Source organism: Malania oleifera, chromosome 9 (genome assembly GCF_029873635.1).
Source record: "Malania oleifera isolate guangnan ecotype guangnan chromosome 9, ASM2987363v1, whole genome shotgun sequence".
NCBI classification, from domain to species: domain Eukaryota; kingdom Viridiplantae; phylum Streptophyta; class Magnoliopsida; order Santalales; family Ximeniaceae; genus Malania; species Malania oleifera.
In genome coordinates, this window is record NC_080425.1 from 87,720,401 (window position 1) to 87,737,291 (window position 16,891).

At 36.7% G+C, this 16,891-nt stretch overlaps 1 protein-coding gene across 1 annotated transcript; it reads left to right on the forward strand.

Moving 5' to 3' along the window:
* The first annotated feature begins 11,445 nt into the window (after positions 1–11,445).
* On the forward strand, positions 11,446–15,934 carry LOC131163557 (ARF guanine-nucleotide exchange factor GNL2-like). The gene is made up of 2 exons (XM_058120150.1): positions 11,446–12,572; positions 12,679–15,934. The coding sequence occupies exons 1-2, from the start codon at positions 11,446–11,448 to the stop codon at positions 15,785–15,787; spliced, it is 4,236 nt and encodes a 1,411-aa protein (XP_057976133.1). The 3' UTR covers positions 15,788–15,934.
* Positions 15,935–16,891: the final 957 nt, after the last annotated feature.

Consider the following 16,891-nt stretch of genomic DNA (forward strand, 5'->3'; position numbering starts at 1 on the left):
AATCAGATGCAACTCAGGCCGTATTCCCATATCTTCCATATCCCGACGAGCATTTGCGTTGTCCTTTCTCTTCCCATTTATATCCAACAATGTACAAATGACATTCTCACAAATGTTCTTCTCGATGTGCATGACATCCAAGTTATGGCATAGTGGAAGATCTTTCCAGTAAGACAACTTGAAGAAGATGCTTCTCTTTGTCCAATTTAACTCCCACTCAGCACATTTCCTTTCTCTACTGCTAGGTGGTTTCCTAAATTTCATATCTCTGATCAACCTGAGTTGGTTTAATATCTCTTCCCCACTTAGTCGGTTTGGTTGCAACCTTCGTTCAGGCTTTCCATTAAAGCTTCTGATACCACGAGTCCTCCAAGGATGTCCAGGTCGTAAAAAACGACGATGACACATAAAGCATAACTTGCATCCATGCTTTAAGGATAAGGACCTAGCATCCTTATTACACACTGGGCATGCTAAGTAACCTTTTGTGCTTTAGCCCGATAGATTGCTGTAGGCGGGGAAATCATTAATTGTCCACAAAAGTACAGCATGCATCCGAACTGTTGTCCCAGTTTTCACATCAAATGTCTCCACTCCTTTTTCCCATAGTTCTTTCAACTTTTCAATTAATGGCCTCAAGTAAACGTCAATATCATTACCGGGTGCCCTCGGTCCAGGAATAAGCAGAGACATATAAATGAAGGGTTCTTTCATGCATCGACATGGCGGCATATTGTATGACATCATCATAACTGGCCACATGTTGTACGGGTTGTTCATGTTACCAAAAGGATTGAACCCATCTGAAGCAAGGCCAAGTCTGATATTTTGAGGATCACTAGCAAACCACGGATGCATTTTATCAAACTTGTCCTAAGCTTCGGAGTCCGCTGGATGGCTAAAGGTGTTTCCATCTTGAAGACGTTTCTCTTTATGCCATCTCATATCTGTAGAAATCTTTTTGCACATATACAATCGTTGCAGCTGTGGGATTAATGGACAATATCGCAAAACTTTTTGGGGGATCCTTTTACCCTTCTTCTGATTAGTTGTATACCTCGGTTCACCACATTCTGGACACTCATTCGCATTTTCATGTTCACTATAAAAGAGTACACAATCATGCCTACACACATGTATTGTAGTGTAACCGAGACCCAATTCACGCATGTATGTCTTCGCCTCATAAAAGGACTTTGGAAGTGTTTCACCATCAGAAAGTGCCGCCTTAATAAGGCTTAAATGCATGTTGAATGCGCTTTGAGATAACCCATGCATTGTTGCATGAAGCAACTTTATCAAGAACTTTAATTTTGAGAACTTTCTACAGTTTGGATATAGGGGCACCCGTGCATCCCTCACGAGACTAGCAAATGGTTTACCAAATTGATTTAACGTACTATGATCGCAAGGTATGGTACTTACTGAAATAGATTCATTACCAGTACGCGACACACTGACGTCGTCTATGTCCACTGCAATCCCCCTTTGTAAGTCACCTAACATTTCGATTAACCCTTCCGAACGTGTATCACCACGTACTATATTTGCCCCCTCATCTTCATCGTCATCATCATCGCTCTGAACTGCGTAAGCTTCACCGTGGAACACCCATCTTATGTACCTTTTCTCAATTCCGAAGTCTAATAAATGTGAATGGACCTGATCAATGTGTTTGAATGTTATGTTTTGGCATTTCTTGTAAGGACACATTATTCTACTAGCACCGTCAGCACGTGGACACGCGAACTCTATGAAATCATTTACCCCTTTCACGTATTCTGGCAAAAATCTACCCCGAGCGTTCATCCAACTCTTATCCATGTTCATTAATTCCCTATAACATGTTCAAGTAAATGGTGTTGATTACATTGTCAGAATGTTTATGACGCATGCATTGTGAATCCTATAATCAACCACCTTCTGTCTAAAGGGTACGGATCCTATCCCATTCAGGAATGTTGCAATTACATTGCGATTAATCGCTTAAATTCCTTCGTCGTAGTCATTATAAATTTCAGCAGCATCTCCCCATGGCTCTCCAAGTACATGAGATGGGGGAAGTGCACATCATCTGCTAGTTTTCCATCATTAACAAATTGTCACCACACCCCACTATGCACCCAGAGAATACAAGTAGAGACGCAATCGAAATATATAATGTCAATGACGAAAGCGTGAACGATGACAAGAATGTCAATACAACTTCCTAAACTGTCCACATTAGACAATTCAATAATGGTTGAAATACAAACATGACTAATCGTAAATGAAACAAATAATTGACATGTTCAATTGATTATTAGTCTACATAATATGACTAATACTCAATTGAATTTTAACAATTGATTTTTCCCACATATACGATGAGACATGAATGTATAGTAACCATTATTGAACGGGTCTAAGCTTCAATGCACACATGAAATGACAATAATTAATTTTGCATAAGGAGCCCGTGATAAGTAGGCAAGGCATAAGCCTTATGACATTAAGGTGTAAAGATGTGGTTGTTGAAGATAAATGCTTCAATAGGTAACAATCACGATTGATGGGACTATGAGAGTGATACTGAAAAGAAATTAATCATGCGCTAACAAGACTACCTCCAACCATGAATCACTCAGTTGCATAAAAATGCGTTACACCAAGTAAGATAAAATATTTATCATATTATAATAATCATTACACAAATGGTATTAAAGTATTAACAAAAACATAAACAAAACGGTATTAATTAAATAATTATATTTTCATAGACATATATTCCCACCCACAAGTACTTTCAATAAAATACTCAAATAAATACCCATATCTTACATGTTACCACCCAAATTGCATCTCTCTCTCTCTCTCTCTCTCTCTCTCTCTCTCTCTCTCTCTCTCTCTCTCTCTCTCTCTCTCTCTCTCTCATATAAAGCAAAGTGGTACATAGAACTTTCACGCATAGGCCTTCTCTCTCACTTTTCTCTTATATTTTTCAGCTTTTTTTATAACTAGTTGCAGGGAATAAAACTTTTGAAAGAGCAATGAATAAAACTGGATCTGATACCAGATACGCCCAGATCACTCTTAGAACAAGGAAAGATTTTAAACAATTGTCAAGTAAAAGGACAGAAGCATCATAAATAGTACAGGCAAATTGAAAGTATTCTCAAATTTAAGGGATGACTAATAGTCCGTTGGAGGGACGTGCTATTATGTTAGAATAACTAGCCGAGCCAGACTTGACTGACAACCCTTTAGCAACCTTGAGAACACATAATCAATCGAAACGCATGCCTAATGAGTTTAAACTTGTAAGTGAATTAGTTTTTTAACCGAAGGCAAATGCATATATGAACAAACTGTAATTCCAAATTAAGTTCATTTGTAATTACAAATTATGCGTAATGGTTAGTATAATTTAATCTCAATTAAAAACCTTTGAAAAAGCAATGAATAAAATTGGCTCTGATACCAGATACGCCCAAATCACTTTTAGAACAAGGAAAGATTTTAAACAATTGTGAAGTAAAAGGACAGAAGCATCATAAATAGTACAGGCAAATTGAAAGTATTCTCAGATTTAAGTGATGACTAATAGTCCGCTGGAGGGACGTGCTAGTATGTCAGAATAACTGGCCGAGCCAGGCTTGACTGACAACCCTTTAGAAACCTTGAGAACACATAATCAATCGAAACGCATGCCTAATGAGTTTAAACTTTTAAGTGAATTAGTTTTTTAACCGAAGGCAAGTGCATATCTGAACAAACTGTAATTCCAAATTAAGTTCATTTGTAATTACAAATTATGTGTAATGGTCAGTATAATTTAATCTCAATTACAAACCTTTGAAAGAGCAATGAATAAAACTGGCTCTGATACCAGATATGCTCCCAGATCACTCTTAGAACAAGGAAAGATTTTAAACAATTGTCAAGTAAAAGGATAGAAGCGTCATAAATAGTATAGGAAAATTGAAAGTATTCTCAGATTTAAGGGATGACTAATAGTCTGCTGGAGGGACGTGCTATTATATCAGAATAATTGGCCGAGCCAGGCTTGACTGACAACCCTTTAGCAACCTTGAGAACACATAATCAATCGAAACACATGCCTAATGAGTTTAAACTTTTAAGTGAATTAGTTTTTTAATCGAAGGCAAGTACATATCTGAACAAACTGTAATTCCAAATTAAGTTCATTTGTAATTACAAATTATGCGTAATGGTCAGTATAATTTGATCTCAATCACAAACCTTTGAAAGAGCAATGAATAAAACTGGCTCTAATACCAAATACACCCAGATCACTCTTAGAACAAGGAAAGATTTTAAATAATTGTCAAGTAAAAGGACAGAAGCATCATAAATAGTACAGGCAAATTGAAAGTATTCTCAGATTTAAGGGATGACTAATAGTCCGCTGGAGGGACGTGCTATTATGTTAGAATAACTGGCCGAGCCAGGCTTGACTGACAACCCTTTAGCAACCTTGAGAACACATAATCAATTGAAATGCATGCCTAATGAGTTTAAACTTTTATGTGAATTAGTTTTTTAACCGAAGGCAAGTGCATATCTGAACAAACTGTAATTCCAATTTAAGTTCATTTGTAATTACAAATTATGCGTAATGGTCAGTATAATTTAATCTCAATTACAAACCTTTGAAAGAGCAATGAATAAAACTAGCTCTGATAATAGATATGCCCAGATCACTCTTAGAACAAGGAAAGATTTTAAACAATTGTCAAGTAAAAGGATAGAAGCATCATAAATAGTACAAGCAAATTGAAAGTATTCTCAGATTTAAGGGATGACTAATAGTTCGCTGGAAGGACGTGCTATTATGTCAGAATAACTGGCTGGGCCAGGCTTGACTGACAACCGTTTAGCAACCTTGAGAACACATAATCAATTGAAACGTATGCCTAATGATTTTAAACTTTTAAGTGAATTAGTTCTTTAACCGAAGGCAAGTGCATATCTAAACAAACTGTAATTCCAAATTAAGTTCATTTGTAATTACAAATTATGCGTAATAGTCAGTATAATTTAATCTCAATTACAAACCTTTGAAAGAGCAATGAATAAAACTGGCTCTGATACCAAATACGCCCAGATCACTCTTAGAACAAGGAAAGATTTTAAACAATTGTCAAGTAAAAGGATAGAAGCATCATAAATAGTACAGGCAAATTGAAAGTATTCTCAGATTTAAGGGATGACTAATAGTCCGTTGGAGGGACATGCTATTATGTCAGAATAACTGGTCGAGCCAGGCTTGACTGACAACCCTTTAGCAACCTTGAGAACACATAATCAATCGAAACACATGTCTAATGAGTTTAAACTTTTAAGTGAATTAGTTCTTTGTTTGCTGATCTCTTTTTATTAACCACCACCACAAACAAATTAAACGTAATTTTATAGCATGTTTAGTAGATAAAATGAAATGAAGTATGTTGAAATGGAATCAAATGTATCACTTGATTTTCTTATTCTTTGTGTTTACATTTGCATTATATTTCATTTCGCAAACCGAAAGTAACATCTGCGTTTAAGTAATATTTTAATGTTACATTTGAAAATATGAATTTCAAACCTTAGATATGGATTTGGATAGATTAAAAATTTTTAATTCAATTTATAATGCATCTAATAAAAATTTAATACAACTTCAAATTTAAAGTCTCTTTAAGCATAGGGTAAGTGTCAACATCATCTCGCTATTTTTTAGTACTTAACAATTGTTAGTTGTTGATTAAGAAAATGAAAATGCAGGTTGAAGAAGCCACCAAAGAAATGGATTCATTCCTTGAGCCAACAGATGCCAATGGGATTTCCAAAGAAGCAAGTGATGAAAAAGAGTACTCTAATTGCATTGTTTAAGTGAACTAATTAAAAGTCCACACCAAATTTGAGCAACACAATGAAAGGTGGTCAATGCAACACAATGAAAGGTGGTCAATTTTTCTCATTTCAGAACTTCAACATCTGAGTTATATTTGATTTACAGAACAATTATTCCTCGAAATTTGATGAAATAGTGTATAAGTTTAAAAATAGACGTAGAAGTTATTCATTATATGTTAAAATATTGAAGTGAATTAGTTCTTTGTAAATTATGCCTAATGGTCAGTATAATTTAATCTCAATTATAGTATGTTTGGATATTTGAGGTTAACTCAATCTGAAGGCACAACACAGCGTAGCACAAGATGCAGTTCCTAGTAAAATATTTCATACAACTTGTATAAACCATTTGCACATTATGTCTCAAAACATATTGAGTTAGCTTACAACATTGGGAAAAAAAATTCCAACATTGAAAGCAAAAGCAGATTTGTAGAAGAAGAAGAAGAATACTTACAAATTTGAACTTCGACACAGATGAACTCACGAAGGCTCAAAGACGAGCTTGCGACGAGCTCCTTTTGGTTCGAAATATCCACAACGAACTCACGAAGCTTCTGACAAACTCGCGAAGGGCTCTTGCTGGTTCGCAATGTGGAAGACTAACTCATGAAGCTCCTGCTGGTTAGAAGGGTTGACGATGAACTCACGAAGGTCAGAAGAAGGCCAGAGGGCTTTGAAGGGTCGAAGAAGAAGGCCAGAACTGAAGGGTCTCTCACTCTCTCCTCTCGTGCTGGCTCTCTGAACAGAGATGCTCAAATGAAGAATCAAATAGGGATTAGAGCATTAGGGATTAGGGATTTAGGGTTTGCCTAGGAGTGAGAGGGTTGAGCAGGGCGTATGGGCCGTGTGGGCACATGGGCAATGGGCTGACTAGGTCTAGGGTATAGTGACGAGTTAAAATTCATCACTAATAGTGTCGTATTAGTGACGGTTTCAGAAACCGTCACTAATGCTTAGACTTTTAGTGACGGTTCTTAAAAACCGTCACTATTACCAACATTTAGTGACGAATTTGAATTCGTCACTAATACTTTCGTCACTAAAAACCCATTTTTTTTGTAGTGTGGTTTAATAGGGCTTCCCGATACTCTCAATTGGGAACATTGATGGGTTTGATTCCTTGTTTAATAGTTTGAAGGTTATGGAGAAGAAGATGTGTGGCTAGAATAAAGGGGAAATTGGAGAGTAATATAGATGTGTGGCTATCCATTGAGAATTGGGTGGGGGTTTTGAGTACAAACATGACATTTATGACTTAGTTAAAGGATGCTGATGTTTTAATATTGTAGAATCTGGAAGTGCAAATTGTGAATAAAAGGAATAAAACTATGCAAGGTGTGACATGGCTAAAACCGAGGTAAGGGAGGTTGAAACTAAATTTGGATGAGAGCAGCTTAGGGAACGTAGGGCTGGCGGGTGGTGGTGGCATCCTTAGAGACTGTACGGGTTCTTTTATTTTTGGTTTTTCAAAATATTTTCGTTCTTGTTCTAATAATGAAGCTGAATTGAGAGTAGTGATGGAGGAAATAAAGTTTTGCAAACAATTGGGTCATACCAGTATTGACATTGAATGTGATTCAAAGATTGTAGTAAATTGGATAAGATCCAGTAAATGCTCCTTGTGGTATTTGTGGGATTTTTGGGAACAGCTTATTGGTTTAGTGGAGGGAGTAGATTTTTCTATAAATCACTTGTGTAGAGAAGGGAATAAAGTGGCAGATTTTGTAGCTCGACAAGGTGCTATGGGGAGGAATAGTTTGTTTTCAAATAGTAGTCAACTTCCTAAAGTTATCAAATGTTTGTATAAACTGGATAAGATGTGTACGGTTTGTATGAGATATGCTTAGTTGGTTTCCTTTTAGTATTAGTATAGGTTTGTTTTTTTTTTTTTTTGGTTTGATGCGTGGGGTGTTTTATTGGTTGTTATGTTCTTGTTTAGTTTTATTTGGATTTGTAGTCCTGTTTCGGTTGGTTGTTGGTGTTGTTTTTTGGGTGGCCTTTAATTTTTTCTATTTGTAATCTCCCAATGCTTGTCTTGTAACCACAATATTCCTCCGTCAAAAGTGAAGGTATATCAATAAATAAATGGAGGTGCCGCCCTTTTTTAAAAAAATAAAAATAAAAAAATTAGGCAGTACTCACAACCAGACAACACTAACGAGCTGACAGTATTTACAACCAAACAATATTTACAACCAGTTAATTAAGAAGGATTATTTTCATGCCACACGATTTTTCCCAAATATAAATTATAATCAAAATCATTATTTTAAATTTCCTAAACCATTCAGAAAATCATACTATTAATATACGACTCATATACTCAAAATTAACTGATTCAAATTTAAATAAAAAATTGGTATAATTTATTCCCCTTACTTGTTTATCAAAATTCTGCCCAAATCGAATGGAAACCGAGACCCTGTATTCCAAAAATCCTAATTTAGTCAATTTAACCTCAAAATGCCTAATATTCTAACATTTCCAAGTCTAGACAGTCAAGTGGCTAATAAATCTTAAAAATAACACCCTTACCCTAGTTTTGGGATGATGCTTGCAAGAACTCCAAATCACAAATTTGCTCTAATTATCTTGGAAAGAATTGCTCCTGGAACCTCGTGGTGATTTTTGATCGTCGAATCGGACTGAATTAGAGCCAGAATTGAAGAGAGAAGGCAGAGAGGCGATAGCCCTAGAGAGAGAGAGAGAGGGAGAGAGGAGAGATTTTTGCGCTTAAAAATAAATTCAGGGCCTATTTATAGGCTGACGCTCATCGACGAGTCTAAAAGGTTTGTCGACGAGTCAACGAAGGACACTCGTCAACGAGAATAGTAGGTTTGTCGACGAGCCCAAGGCACTCGTCAACGAGGCTGATGAGCCCAAGGCACTCGTCAACAAGGCCCTGTTATGTTTTCCCTTTTTATTTTCTTTCTTTTCCTTCCTTTTTCTTATCTTTTCTTTTATTTATTTTTTTTATATTTTATTTTCGAGTATATGAGTTGTATATTAGTAATATGATTTTCTGAACGGTTTAGGCAATTTAAAATAATGATTTTGATTATAATTTATATTTGGGAAAAACCATGTGGTGTAACGACCTGCTTATCTAATCATTTAATAAAATATAATAAATAAATAGTCAACCCGAACCCGTGGATAGCGGGGACACCTGTCATACACAGTGGAACCTAGGCAGTAGTAAATGTAAATCATCAACCTCATTACCACAAAATATTTAATACCAGAGTTGACTGTAATCCCAAAGCACATTATTTATATACAGTCTCCAAAAATTTCCAAAAATACACTCATGTCTAGGGACCTACAATATGAATTTCCCGCCCCTAGATAAGAACTTACCCTCCTAACGGGGTAGTACCACTCTATTTCAACGGCGGCCTTGATCTGCCGATCTTTCTAGGTTCCCTGAAAATTATTTAATGTTCGGGGGTGAGAAACTTCTTAGTAAGGGAAAATAAACTAAATACAGATGTGTAGCAACATGAATACTTAATGATAATATAGATATACAATACAAACTTTATTTATACACTTGCACTCGTCGACGAGCCGCATCACTTTGTCGACGAGGCAACGAAGGAAATTCATTGACGAATGTTTATTCCTCGTCAACGAAATTCAAAACTGAAAATAGTCTCTTGGTAACTTCTCATCGACGAGACACGTGTCCTCGTCGATGAACTCATCAAGCATGTTCATCGACAAACGTGCTGCGTTCGCTGACGAGACCCCTGTTTGAATCCCAAATTCATTTCCTTTTCTCTCCTCCTCCTACTATTAAATTATGATAATTATTCGGGTCTCTACGAGGAAAGTACTGAAGTATCTGAGATTTCTTCAAAATAACCTCACAAAAGTCTATATCGACAATCGATCAGCGATTGCACTTGCAAAGAATCCAGTTTACCATGAAAGAAGCAAACATATTGATATTCAGTATCATTTTATCAGGGAGCATGTCAAGAAGAAAGAAGTGGAACTGATATCTTGTAGAACGTATGATCAGATTGCTAACATTTTCACAAAGCCACTCAGGAATGATATTTTTGTAAGACTAAAGACAATGCTCGAAATGACAAAGTTAGGAGAGTCAAGTGTAAGGAGGGATGTTGAAGATTGAACTTAATAATGAGACGGTGGCAGCTCTACCAACCCAGCCATTTATATTGAAATTATTAAGTTGCAGGCAGCCTACTCCACCTACCAACCCACCTCCGTTGAAGTTAATTTCCATCTACTGTTCTAGCAATTACTATAAATAGATGTGTGTGTGTGTGTGTGTAATGTAATATGTGGTGTAGAGAGGGACATTAACTAGTGAGAGTATAGAGATTTTGTATTTTGAATTCTCTGATGTAATTTTCAGATTTTATTGAAATTGAAATAGTTGTTTGCAATTGAGTGCAATTCCTCACTCAATTCAATCACAACCAGTGATTGAGTGAGTCCCCTCCACCCATCAGAATTAGCATCTTATTTATATGCTCTCTTATATACCCGTCACATATTCATATGCCTATCAAATATGTTTATAAATTAATCATGAATTATCTTATGCTTAGGTAAAAATTATTTTCATTTCTTGCTTTTTAGCATTCAAATTATCTCTCCTCTTGAGGTTGAGACATAACTCCTAACCTTCTCAATACTCTAGCCAAATACACAAGATATTTCTTAACCCAAAACAATTTCTACGAGTATTTTAGAATTTGTCATTTGATTATTTACAAGTAAGAAAAATATGAAATCTTTAGGGTCTTAGTTGAAGAAACAAATTTCATTTTTCATTTTAAATTTTTAAGAGTTGCTAGTTTTTTATTTTTTGGCTTTTCAGCATTTGGACTAAAGCATAAAACATAATGGACTTGTTTAGTTGCAAAAAATAATTTTTATTTTTCACCTTTAGATTTCCAAATAATTATAGAATCACACCTTGTTTTACATATTTATAAAAAATTATAATTTTAGAAAAAAAAAGAAATAGAAAGATGTTTTATAATATTCCTATACAAATTTTAAAATAAAATGGCATTTTTTTAATTATTTGAACAATTGTAAATGTAAAATAAAACTATTTTCCACATGTGAATAATGTTAAAAAAAATTATTATTTTATAGCTTTTTAATCTGAATGTTGCAAGCCTGAAAAAAAAGTTGGGTTTTTTTAATTATTTAAAAAAATCTAAAAATAAAAAATAAACTATTTCACGCAACTAAATATTCGCTTAGCATTTATTTCCTATACAAAACCCAAACGCGCCTTTAGAAATTATTGGAGATTGTAATGGTTTGAACATCACATTACCGCTTCAAGGAGCTTCTGCTAAGGGAGACCAACGGTAGAAATGTTCAAACTTCCACTCTGAACCATATAAACCATACATAAATAACCAAACAAAAATATAAATAGCTAAAATGACCTCTTCTTTAGCAACTAACGTACCTATAACCGTTTTTTTTATAAATTCACAAACAAATATTTTTCTTCACCCTTTGATCGTTTGCCCCCCATTTGCCAAAATGGAGAACCCCGGAGATGACGACGACCAGGAAAAAGAAGAAGAAGAAGAAGAAGAAGGAGAGGAAGAGGAACACCAGCGCACTCAAGATCAGGACTGTTCACCATGCCTAGAGAAGAATATAGACACTACGGAACTCAAGAGGAAGAAGTTGGGACTCTCCTGCATACTCAACACAGAAGTTGGGGCTGTTCTAGCTGTGCTTCGGCGCATACCCGAATCAAATTCTCCCTACATGTCTCCCTCAGAAGATTACACCGACCCGGAAATCGTACATTCTCTTAAATCTCTGCGTGCCCTCATCTTCAACCCCCAGCAAGAATGGCGAATGATTGATCCATCGGTTTATTTCTCCCCTTTTCTGGAAGTGATTCAGGGCGACAATGTGCAGTCCAATGCAACAGAGGTTGCTCTCTCGGCTCTCCATAAAATCTTCAAGCTTGATATGTTTGATGAAAAGACTCCAGGAGCCAAAGCGGCTATCAATTCGGTGGTGGCGGGGATCATGAACTGTCGCCTTGAAAAATGCCAACCAACTACTAGAGATGAAATTTTGATGAGGATTTTACAACTTTTGAATGGGCTACTGCATTCCCGTGCTTCAACTCTGCTTAATGACAAGGCGATTTGCACCATTGTTACTACCTATTTTCAGGTTGTGCGACGCACAGCGAGCAGAGGAAATTTGCTGCAGCGAGAGGCAAAGTATGCTGTGCATGAACTAATCCAAATTATATTTTCTCGACTGCCGGAGATGGAGGCGAAGGATGGGGAGAATTCAGAATCTGACACTGAAGATGCTGACATTGAAAGCAATTTGGGTTCTGGGTATGGAGTTCGTTGTTTAGTTGATATCTTTCACTTCTTGTGCTCTCTACTTAATGCAATAGTGGAGACAGATGGGTCCGTGGCTCCTACAGCTGACGAAGATATTCAGGTATTTTCCATGGTTTTGATTAATTCCGCGATAGAGTTGAGCGGAGATGGGATCGCAAAGCATCCAGATCTCTTGAGGATGATCCAAAATGATCTATTTCACTATTTAATCCACTACGGAACAAGTTCGAGCCCACTCATTATATCCATGATATGCAGTATTGTTTTAAATGTCTATCACTCTCTTCGCAGGTTAGAATTTAGAGATAACTAAGTCCTAGTTTTTTTTTTTTTTTTTATTCCATTGAAATTTGAAATTCTATAAAATCTTAACCAAGATGCTATCATGGTTTTGTAGGTACATCCGTCTTCAGTTGGAAGCTTTTTTCACATTTGTTTTGTTTAGAATCGCAGTCCCGGGAACCTTGGTCCAAATCCAAGAAATTGCAGTCGAAGGAATTATAACTTTTTGCAGGCAGCCAACATTCACAATTGAAACATACATAAACTATGATTGTGATCCTATGTTCCAGAATTTGTTCGAAGAGATTGGGAAGTTGCTTTGCAAGCATGCATTTCCAACAGGTAGCCCTTTTACCAGTTTACAGATCCAAGCGTTTGAAGGCCTGGTAGCCACCATTCATAGCATTGCTGATAATATTGAAAAGGAAGAAAAGTCAAGCTTTTCTGGACCATACTCAGTTGACATTACTGAGTATAGACCTATCTGGGAAGAGAAATCCAAAGAAGATTGTGATTTGGGGACTTGGGTGGATTTTGTACGGACACGGAAAGTGCAGAAAAGGAAAATGATGATTGCTGGAAACCATTTCAATCTAGATGTAAAAAAAGGTCTGGAGTACCTGAAGGCTTCTCACCTAGTCTCCGATCCTGCAGATCCAAAAGTCCTTGCTTTCTTCTTTCGCAACACTCCAAGGCTGGACAAGAACATGATTGGGGATTACCTTGGTGATCCTGCTGGGTTTAACATTCAAGTTCTTAAAGAATTTACAGAAACTTTTGATTTCTCTGGAATGATTCTTGACACCGCTCTTCGAACTTTTTTGGAGACATTCCGATTACCGGGAGAGTCCCAAAAGATACAAAGGATTTTGGAAGCTTTTTCAGATAAATTTTATGTTCAACAACCCTCCCAACTTTTCGTCAGCAAGGATGCAGTGTTCATTTTTTGCTACTCCCTTATTATGCTGAATACTGATCTACACAATCCGCAAGTTAAGAAAAAGATGACAGAAGAAGAGTTCATCAGAAACAATAGAGCGATTAATGGGGGCAAGGATCTTCCTAGAGAATACCTCTCTGAGTTCTTTCATTCCATTTCAAACAATGCAATTACACTCTTTAGTCAATCTGGTTTGCCTATAGAAATGAATCCAAATAAATGGATTGAGCTTATCAATCGATCCAAAGTCATGCACCCTTTTATTGCATGTGATTTTGATCATCGGCTCGGGAGAGATATGTTTGCTTCCATTGCTGGCCCTTCAGTTGCGGCTCTTTCTGCAATCTTTGAACATGCTGATGATGAGGAAATCCTTCATGAGTGCATAGAAGGCTTGTTGTCGGTGGCCCGTATTGCAAGGTATGGACTAGAAGACACTCTTGATGAGGTTCTTTCCTTATTATGCAAGTTCACTACACTTTTGAACCCTCATGCCTCTGCTGAGGAGATTCTTTATGTTTTTAGCAATGATATGAAGCCTAGAATGGCAATACTTGCAGTTTTCACCATTGCTAACACTTTTGAATGCTCAATCCAAGGGGGTTGGAGGAACATAGTGGATTGCCTGCTGAAACTCAAGAGGCTGAAGTTACTTCCTCAGTCTATTGTTGAGCCCAATGCAACGACAACCTCAACATCTGACCTTCATACACACACAAAATCTGAATCAGGCATTATTTTCCCTAGTCATGACCCTAAATTTGGCGACAACCGCTGCCACCACTCTTCTGGCATAATTGGCCAGTTCTCACACTTCCTCTCGATGGAAAGCATGGAAGACTCTTTAACCCAGGGAGGGAGTGAATTGGAGCAGAATCTGAAAACTATCCAACAATGCCGAATTGGGAACATCTTTGCCAAAAGTTGCAACTTGCCTGATGAGTCGTTGCAGAATCTTGGTCGCTCTCTGATATTTGCAGCTGCTGGGAAAGGTCAAAAATTTAGTACGCCAATTGAAGAAGAAGAAACTATTGGATTCTGCTGGGATTTGGTAACCACCATTGCATTAGCCAATTCTCATCGGTTCCCGACATTCTGGCCTTCTTACCATGATTATTTGCTTGCAGTTGCCCAATTTCCTCTATTTTCCTCTATCCCATTTGCAGAAAAGGCCATCGTGAGCTTCTTCAAGGTCTGTATCAAGCTTCTTACCCTGAACCAACCCAACAAATTTTCAGAGGAGCTTATCTTCAAGTCCATAAATCTAATGTGGAAGCTTGAAAAAGAAATTCTTGATACCTGTTGTGAATTCATCACACAATCAGTAAGCAAGATTTTAACCGAGCATCCTGCAAATCTGCAAAGCCAACTCGGATGGAAATCAACCCTCCATTTGTTATCAATCACTGGTCGACACCCAGAAACATATGATCAAGCAGTCGAGACCTTGATCACGTTGATGTCTGATGGCACCTATGTTTCGCAGGCAAATTATCCCTACCACGTTGATTGTGCTTTTGGCTTTGTTGCACTCAAGAGCAGTCCCCTGGAGAAGGCCACGAAGATCCTAGATCTGATGTCGGACTCGGTCAATTGGTTGGTTCAATGGAACAAAAGTGGGTACGCAGATCCAGGGAGCAACATGATCAGTAACGTAAGCAGCTCCTTCATGGAGGACAATTCAAGAGGTTTCGGCCTTTCCAATCTTACTGTGAGTCTATTTGTGAAGTTAGGAGAAGCACTTAGAAAGGCTAGCTTAGCTCGGCGAGAAGAGATACGAAACCATGCAATCTTAGCTCTTCAGAGAAGCTTCACACTAGCTGAGGAGCTATGTTTCACGTCAACCAACTGTATCAACTGCTTCAACCTTGTTATTTTTGCAATGGTTGACGATCTACATGAAAAGATGTTGGAATACTCGAGAAGGGAAGATTCAGAGAGGGAGATCAGAAGTATGGAAGGGACTCTAAAGATTGCCATGGAGCTCTTGACAGATGTGTTCTTGCAATTCTTAAGACCCATATCAGGCAGTCCTGGGTTCCGGACGTTTTGGTTGGGAGTGCTGAGAAGAATGGATACATGTATGAAGGCTGATTTAGGTGAATATGGTGACTCGGAATTGCAGGCGTTAATCCCAGAATGGCTGAGGAAGATGATCACAACAATGAAGGAAAAAGGGATTTTGTCGCAGAGGGAGGGTGAGGATCTATGGGACATCACTCACATTCAAATACAATGGATAGCTCCTTCACTCAAAGAAGAGCTCTTTCCTGAAGAAATGTAGAGTACCGTAACAAAAATAAAACTAGAAATATGGTAAGGCAACATTTATGTCTTTAATCTTATCATCATACTTTTTTTGTACCATAGTAATAAATTAAGTTGTTCATTCATCTCTTACTCATGGTGGGAGCATGATTTTGGGTATTAACTATTAAGTGCACAATGTGGATAGCAGCTATCCTTTTTACTTGTTTAATTAATGAGATTGCATTCAAACTAGCTAATAGATTAGTACAAAATAGAAATTCTTCAATTAGGTTTCATATGGAGGAGCTAGCTCTATACTCATGACACTCACAAATTCTGAGTGGACAGTGATAGGTGAACCTGTGAAGTTCTCAAAATAGAGCTAGCTCAATTCGAATGGTGTGCTCCATGTAGAACATGTTTCATAGCAATGTTTTTAAACCAACTCACATGCCTAATCGATATATAAGGGCATAATGCCTTTTCGTGTGCATTCTTATAAAAAAATAAGTTGGTTCAAATTAATTTTTGACCTAAAAGAACCATACTGATTAATCTATTTAAGGCCAATCAAGTCATTTTAAAATTTTAAAAATTTTCTACAGTTTTCTAGGATTTTTATAGATTTTTTCTTTCATTTTTTAATATTTTTATTTTTCCATTTTTTTATTGACTCACTCGAAAAATGAGCAATTCGAAAACTATTCCGAGTATAAGAGTTCAGTCGTGTAATAATTAGCCCCAAGAGCCAAATCGTCTGCTTAAGGAATGCAATTTAGTTCTAAATTTATATAATTCCAAAAGAAAATAAGAAAAGAAAATTTTACTAAACACAGTTCATATTCAGTTCCTGAGATTTTTGAGATTTTGTGACGAAATTAAAATAACGTGAAATTTAATTTATAAACCTAACACGCACTAAATTAATGATAAGAAACGGAAAACAAGCAAATTAAAATAGGTGGTAACAAAATTAACTGCGGAAAAATAATCCTACGTCTAACCATTCAGACAAGGAATAAAACTTACGTTTGAAATTTCAGACAAAAGCCTAAAAAAAGAAAACTTTATTATGTAACTGAAACACGCAATCCTAAAATCATCAATGAACTCAAACAAAACTAAACTTTAAACATTC

Excerpts from the sequence above, each read along its gene's own strand:
- LOC131163557 (XM_058120150.1), top strand. The coding sequence starts at position 11,446 with ATGGAGAACCCCGGAGATGACGACGACCAGGAAAAAGAAGAAGAAGAA. Across the intron at positions 12,573-12,678 it reads GTCTATCACTCTCTTCGCAG|GTACATCCGTCTTCAGTTGG; the intron begins GTTAGAATTTAG and ends ATGGTTTTGTAG.